This window comes from Simochromis diagramma, unplaced genomic scaffold, assembly GCF_900408965.1.
Source record: "Simochromis diagramma unplaced genomic scaffold, fSimDia1.1 OVJJ01000321.1, whole genome shotgun sequence".
NCBI lineage: Eukaryota > Metazoa > Chordata > Actinopteri > Cichliformes > Cichlidae > Simochromis > Simochromis diagramma.
Window position 1 is genome coordinate 17,629,237 of NW_024386772.1, and position 7,361 is coordinate 17,636,597.

At 34.8% G+C, this 7,361-nt stretch overlaps 2 protein-coding genes and 1 long non-coding RNA gene across 4 annotated transcripts in view; 1 reads left to right on the forward strand and 2 right to left on the reverse strand.

The window, feature by feature from the left end:
* LOC120747509 (immunoglobulin epsilon heavy chain) overlaps positions 1-3,282 on the reverse strand; it is a 438,017-nt gene extending 434,735 nt beyond the window's left edge. Inside the window, exons 1-2 of the mRNA XM_040053437.1 lie at positions 3,181-3,282; positions 2,766-3,069 (exon numbers count right to left, since the gene is read on the reverse strand). Of these exons, the coding sequence (XP_039909371.1) occupies positions 2,766-3,069; positions 3,181-3,229 (353 nt within the window). The 5' untranslated portion in view covers positions 3,230-3,282. The remainder of the gene's footprint in view (positions 1-2,765; positions 3,070-3,180) is intronic.
* LOC120713955 (immunoglobulin mu heavy chain-like) overlaps positions 1-7,361 on the reverse strand; it is a 539,092-nt gene that overhangs the window by 427,305 nt on the left and 104,426 nt on the right. The window lies entirely within an intron of this gene.
* LOC120714171 overlaps positions 1-7,361 on the forward strand; it is a 514,712-nt gene that overhangs the window by 422,064 nt on the left and 85,287 nt on the right. The gene's annotated exons all lie outside the window — the stretch shown is intronic.

Genomic DNA, 7,361 nt, shown 5'->3' on the forward strand with positions numbered 1-7,361 from the left:
TCCATTCAAGCCTCAGTCTTCATCGTCACCACCATCAATAGCATCTCGACTCTGGGGGGTCCTGTCCTAAATCCTATCACAGCTGGCATTCCATTGTGCCATGATGAGTCATTTGAGTCTAATCGCCAAATACATTAACTTCTCTAATTCAGTAAATCATGTTCAAGTCTTCCAAGTCATCACCCATGACTGAAATAGTGTTATGTGTTCAGGTCCTTATAATCAAGACATTTCTTAGTATGTGAATTAATGTTTTGATGGGCTGCATTATGGCACAAGCTTGATATTTTTCAGAACAAACAGTGTTATGTGTCTAGTGATTAAGTAAAAGTGAAAAGCTGTTACCACACAGGCATCCACCTGAAAGAGAACAATTACTAAGCGGGAGCCAATATTATTATTTTTAATAATAATAATAATCATCATCACCATCATCATCATATCAGAGTTTCCCTCTTTAACCTTTAACGGAAATACTGAATTTGTTTCTGAGTGAATCTTTGTAGTATGTTGTGTATCCAGCACGCGCTTCTCCAATCCATTCCAGTCATTTTCCTGCAGGCTGTCTGACCCAGTGAGTCCAATAGCTGCTCACAGAATAAGAGACCTGACAGGTGATGGTCAGACGTTGACCTGGCCGCACAGTCAAAGAGGCTGGCTGTGTCAGCTGTTCACACGTCACACCTGTTGTAAAAGGAAATATTTATTGTTTGAACATTTATATAATTATATAACAAACAAAAGACAAACAAAGAAACAAAAAATATTCTTACTTCCAGCTGCTAAGAGCAATAACAGAGCTAATGAAAACATTTTTTGATACATGTTCTTTCACATAAACTCTCCTCTGCAGTCTGTCAAGGTTTTATAGCTGAATGATACAAGAAGACAACGAGTTTGCATGGAATCAAATACATAACTCATAACTGGAAACTTTAACTCTAACTACAGCAAACCAAGCATAAAAAATACTTTAACTTGATTGATCATACAATTGTAATAGCAGTAAAACAAGTTACTGATTTTAACACCAACGATTTAATTTTAGCATTAACAAAGTTTAAAGAAAAGGTATCAGAGGATATCCTCAGCGTTCATTTGTTGTCTTCGCTTATAAAGAATTCATCAGAAATAAGAAAAAAAAAATTCAATAAAATGACATTGCAATAACAATAATAAGAACAAATGGAGACCTTCTTCCAGGATTACTGCTTACCTTTAAAGAACGTTTTCAACATATTTTGGCATGTTAAAACCCACTTTCTACTTCCAACAACACATTCCTTAGACAAAGCTTCAAAATGATTTTTAAATTTTTTTTTATTTATTTTACCATTGTTAAGAGTATTAATTAATTCATCTAGATATTATCATACTTCTCTACTTATTTATTGCAACCTAAAATTGTGGCTTAAAGAGGATCATTTAATTTTTATAAAATGTCAAGTCTGCCTGGACTGATTGGCAAGTTTGGATAAAATACAGTGGGATAAAACAGCTGCTGGGACAAGAGCCAAAATGACAAAAATGCAAACAAACTTCGCTGACAGCTGTAGCTCAGTTTACGTGGTATTTTGTCATTCAAACTGACTAATTTCATTTGATTGTTTTGGTGTCCTTGGATTCTGCGCAAAGCAAATGTTCTTTAAAATACAGTTTTTTCATTGATATTTATAATTTTATCATCATTGTCAGAATATTTATCATTAACATTACCCAGTAATTATTGTTTGCAAAAAATAAAAATGCAACATAAACAAAACAAGCAAAACAATGAACAATGATGGAGGACTTTGTGATTTTTTGTTGTTAATTACAGTTTAAGATGAAACCTTGTCTCTAGACTATCTCATCTTGCCTTTCTGGTCCAAGCTGTGTAGTAGTCACTAACAGAATAAGAGGCCTGACAGATGATAGTCAGGCGATCATCTGGTTGCACAGTCACAGAGGCTGGATGTGTCAGTTGTTCACACTTAATCACATATTTCCAACTGCCAACAGCAGTAAGAGATCCAAAAACATGGTTTTCGTACGTGCTGTGAACTCCACAGATTTTATAAGCTGTATAATAACAGAGGCCAGTGCGTTTGCACAAAGTCAAACATATGAAAAATCATTGTTTTTAATTGGCTCCAATCATTGAGGCTGAGTGGAACATGTACATATGATATTTTGATTTTATAACTCATTCATATACAACACATCAATGAAATCAATGAAACAACAATTAAACAACAATCCAGAAACTGAACAGGTTAGTGTTCACGTTTCTCTGGGATAACTGGGCTGGCATTTTCTGCTTTATATAAGTGACACATTTAACAGGTTACTGTCAGTCAATTAATGATTTATATCAGTCTACAAAAGTATTTGGGTCCCGTTAACAGATGCAAAAATAGAAAATATAGGCAAATAAAATAAGGAATACATCTTAATCGAACAAAGAGGGTCATCCACACACCTTCCAATAATACATCAGTTAATCATTTTACTTCTCAAAATTATCCTGTCTTTTTTCAGGCTATTGCTTAAATTTAACTGTCCCTTTTACCCTGTCAATTTAGCTTTAATTGCATAATTAATACAATCTCATTTTCTTACAGTAAAAGGATATATGTAGAGAGGTTTTTTTTTCAATTTGTTAATTTATTATTTTATTTATTTATTTACTGCATATGAAGGGAAACTTCAAAGTCATCTAAGTCACATGGCTATTTAAGTGTTTTTGTACAGCTGTTCTTCTGTTTTCTGTCACTGTGCTTTCTCGGGCACAGAAGTAAACGGCCGAATCTTCAGCTGTCAGACTTGTGATCTCAAGATACTGTCTGCTGCTGGAGTCTTCTTCAGTGATGATGAAACGACTTTGAAAAGAACTGGCATAGCCAGGAGAATTATTGCCAGTGCTCATATACCCAATCCACTCCAGAGCTCTGCCCGGCCTCTGCCATATCCAAAATATATTGTAGCTTGTCAGTCTATAACCAGAAAGGGTGCATAACATCTTCACTCTCTCTCCAGGTCTCTTCACCTCAGAGGCAGACTGCTCCAGTTTGATCTCACTCCAAACTCCTGTAAATATCAAAAAACAAACAAAAAAACAAAAAACAAACAAAAAGAGAAAGTTTGCTTGTTGTGAATCAGACTTGTCTTCATATTATAAAGAATAAATATTTTTCCTACCTTGGGGAAAATAAAAGAATAATAAACTCCAAAGAATCATATATCCCATAATTTAGAACACTTGATTATTTGTATGGTTAAAAAATGTCCTGCAGATGTTCTGTAACAAACTAAATGAGAATTGGTTGCAACATGTTGATAAAGAAGCTAGACTTTGCATAAACCTCCCTCTACAGGAGCCATTTGTTATTCAAAGAAACTCAGTTACCCAATGGCATACAATGTTGTGAACACTCTCTTTTAGCTTTGTTTAATAATCTTCACATAAGACATAAACAGTATTTCTAGTCTCATTCCCACTTTTTTTACTGAGTAAGTGTTCTCTCTGGGATTTACTTCACATTATCTTCTGAAACAATCCTTTTAAAAGAAGTAATACTGTTGTAAAAAATCCGCCTACTTGATTTTTTTTTCTTTTTCAGACCATGTCCTTTAAGCCCTAAAGATGGCTTTGTGGAAAACATAGCACATCAAAAGTATCTGAAACACTCACACAAACAATCTAACATCAACAACCATGCATGTTCAATCATCATCTATCGTCCCTATTCTAATGCTTAGTTTAAACTGCAGTAGTTGGTTCTATGTTCTCACACTGGTACATATAGTTTCATACACTTACTAAAGTTTAAAAAGAATTTTCACATTGTCACATGTCTGACTTTTTACCCTACATTATGTCTGCATTTTTACAGAGCAGGTTTTGATCATTCACTTTTCCTAAGTGGGAACTGTCCCAAATCGATTGGTACATAAAGTTTTTTTTAGTTTTTATAGTTGTTTCATGTTTAATTATTAAAAATAATTGTTCAAGAGCTCTTCACCATGAATCTCGGGATCTGTATGTTTTATCCATTGTTTAACAAATACTATTTCTTCTTTGATGATGTGTTGGAAGAGAACATTTAAAAATAAAATGTCTTATTATGGGAAAGAATCCTTCAATTTACGAAATATTACCTCGTGAGGATGAATAGAGGAAGTATGTTTTTATTGCTCTCTCTTGCCATGTCTCTTATGTGCAGTATTTCTAAAAAAATGTTTGTGGAGTTGTTGATTTATTTTCCTCAATATTTTTGTATTGTGTAACTGTTCTCAGTGGGATTTACTGTTTATTTAACCTTTTAATCTCAAACCAGTTCTTTCAAACCAAGTAATAGCGATATATTTTATTTTGAAAAGAAAAATGTAGCTTATTTTATTTAAATTCATGTTTTTGATGTTGTTACTCAAGAGGTGATGGCTTCTCCTCAGCCTGCAGATTATTGTTTAATATTTAAACAGCACACTTCTGATGAAATGCTGTAATAATTTATTGATTGATTGCTTATAAGTGTTTATCAGTAATCTATACTGTATGTTGTAATGACAGTGTATGTTTTATTTATTTTTAAAAGCATATATGTTTTTCTTTTTTAATGTGTTGGAAATTGTGTTTATATTGTCTTTTAATGGGCATGCCAAACTCTCCCTGTTTTGGTGATGAAACTAGTGTGAGTTTAATGCGAGCTTCTCTAAACTGGTCAACATATCTGGTTTAATTTGTTCACTGACTTTTCCTAACTTAATGATACAACAAAATTGATGCTGCATATTTGGAACATAAATTCAAACAAGGTGACACTGGGCAAGACACATTGTATTACTAATTTATTATGAAATTTTTACAATGAATGTTTAAAATGTAGGAAAAAGGCCCGAGTTTACCAAATATTCCCTGCTGATCGTAAAAAGAGGGCATTTCTATTGCTCCCTCTCACTGTGTGTCTCTCGGGCACAGTAATAAACTGCTGTGTCCTGAGTCTTCAAGCTGTCCATCTGCAGATAGAGTTTACTGCTGGAATCATTTCTGGAGATGGTGAATCTACCCTGGACTGACTGGGAGTAATATGTAGAATACCTAAAACTTGAAGTGTGTATGAAAGCAATCCACTCCGGTCCTTTTCCAGTAGCCTGTTTGACCCAAACCATACAGGAGCTTCTGAATGTGAATTCAGAGGCTGTGCAGGTCAATCTGTGAGATTCTCCAGGTCTTTTAATTAGGTCTGGTTCAGATTGTGTCATAGTCTGACCATCAACACCTGGTAAAATATTTTTTAAAAAATCACCTAAATTGTGTCACAAACAGAAACAATGCATATAAATACTGAGATCAGTGAAAATCTTCACCTGCCCAGCAGAGAGCTAGAAGCAGCAGTCCTGTCCTGTAGTCCAACATGTTGTTTTTTGTTCTCTACCATCCTCTGTGCTCATTTAAAAAGAGAGAAATGTCTAAGTTTTGCATAGACTCTTCCTAACAGGAAAAACTGACAACAACGAACTCACTTTGCTTTCGCTTGGTGAGAACCTAAAATTGTTACACTGCATTTAACAAAATTGTTTGTTTCTGCAGTGCAGTAAAACAAATGTCATCTTACTATGTTTTGTAGTAAATTTGTTCTCATATGTAAGATGGAGTTGGGAACTTTATTTGTTAGCTAAAATCATGCCATCATACGGCCTTAACAGTAAACAAAAATATTTTGAGTCGTACAAAATGATTCTTTTTTTCCCGCTGCTTAGTTCAGCTGGACAAAGCAGATAGTTGATGAGTCTGGTTCTGTCTGTAAGTCTTTTTTTTATTAAAATGGAGTTCTTCCTTCTTACCTGCAACAACTGGTTACTCAGAGAGAATAAAAGAGTCTCTCACTCTTTCCTTACATTATTTACCTTAAATTAAAGGGCACCTTAAAATGACTGCTTCATTGAACCGGCTCTGCACAAACTGCTAATTGACCTTTAAAAATCAAAAACCTGAGCTGACCTGAAATGAGACCGGCATTCAGCACCATTTAGTGAAGACACTCAAAACATTTATTTGACTTCCTTGAAATGATATTTATGTATGTTTTGTCTCTGTGTTTATCAATTGTTTGTAACTTTGCTGTTGATTTTTTTTTTTCCCTGTAGGTAGGTCATGCCACTGCGATAACCACACTGACATGTTGCTTTCAACTGCAAACAGCAAGGTAATGTGAGTAATTTATGTGTTTTAGGGTTGGTGGACAATGTTTAACTGTTTCACTGCTTTTAAGGTTTAAGTAAAGCAGGAGAAACTAAACATAAAGACACACTTCTTCCTTGGGATTGATCAAAATAATAAAAATATGTGGAGCAGGATTTTGTACAGCTGCTCAGCCAGCATCAGACACTGTGGGTGTCGAGCACAGTAATAAACAGCAGAATCTTCAGTCTTCAGAGTGTTCATGTCCAGATACACCTGCTGTCTGTTGTTGTCTCTGGAGATGGTGAACCGGCCTTGAACTGACTGTGCGTAGTATTTGCTAGTAACATCGATAGTGGCAACCCACTCTAGTCCTTTTCCAGGAGCCTGTCTGACCCAGGCCATCCAATAGCTGCTGAATGTGAATCCAGAGCCTGTACAGGTCAGTCTGTGGGATTCTCCTGGTCTTTTAACCACGGGTTCAGATTCTGTCAGAGTCTGACCATCAACACCTGTCAGAACAAGACAACAGTTACATGTTGTAAATTGTTTATCCTTGAAAGACAAATTTGATTCAACGTCAGTGAAAGGTCTCACCTGCCCATAAAGCAATAAAAAGAAGCATTCCTGTTTTTATGGCCATCATGTTAAACTGTGTGAACAATTGTCTCTGTCAACCCCTGTGCAGCTAAAGTAGGTTTAAGACATCCAGGTTTTGCATTGACTCCTCCTCACAGTTTTTTAAGCAATGCTCTTGTTCTACAAACACAACAGCTTTACTAGGTTACAGGTACCAGCTACAAATGGTTTATTTTTTAATGCAGGTGCTCACTGTAAACATTTCATTATTGTATGCTATTATTGCTCTTTATAATTGAGATTAATTACTATAATAACACTCAGATAAAATTGCATTTCCATTTTCCTCTGTAAAATTTAAAAAAGAAATATTAATCACAATACAGACAGTAAGAAAAGCTTAGTATTAAAATGATGGTCTTTCGCATTTTTTGTATAGTTTTCAGGTTCAAACACATGCGTGAGTGTGAACATACTGTATGTTGTGTCTCACAGACCTGTTTATATTGCAGTGTGTGTGTGTATGTTGTCAATTGGTCCTTGCAATCAGTGCTTTGTCAGTAAAGGGCTTTTGTATCTTTCAACAAAACATTAATATTAATTAATATTAAAAAATGAA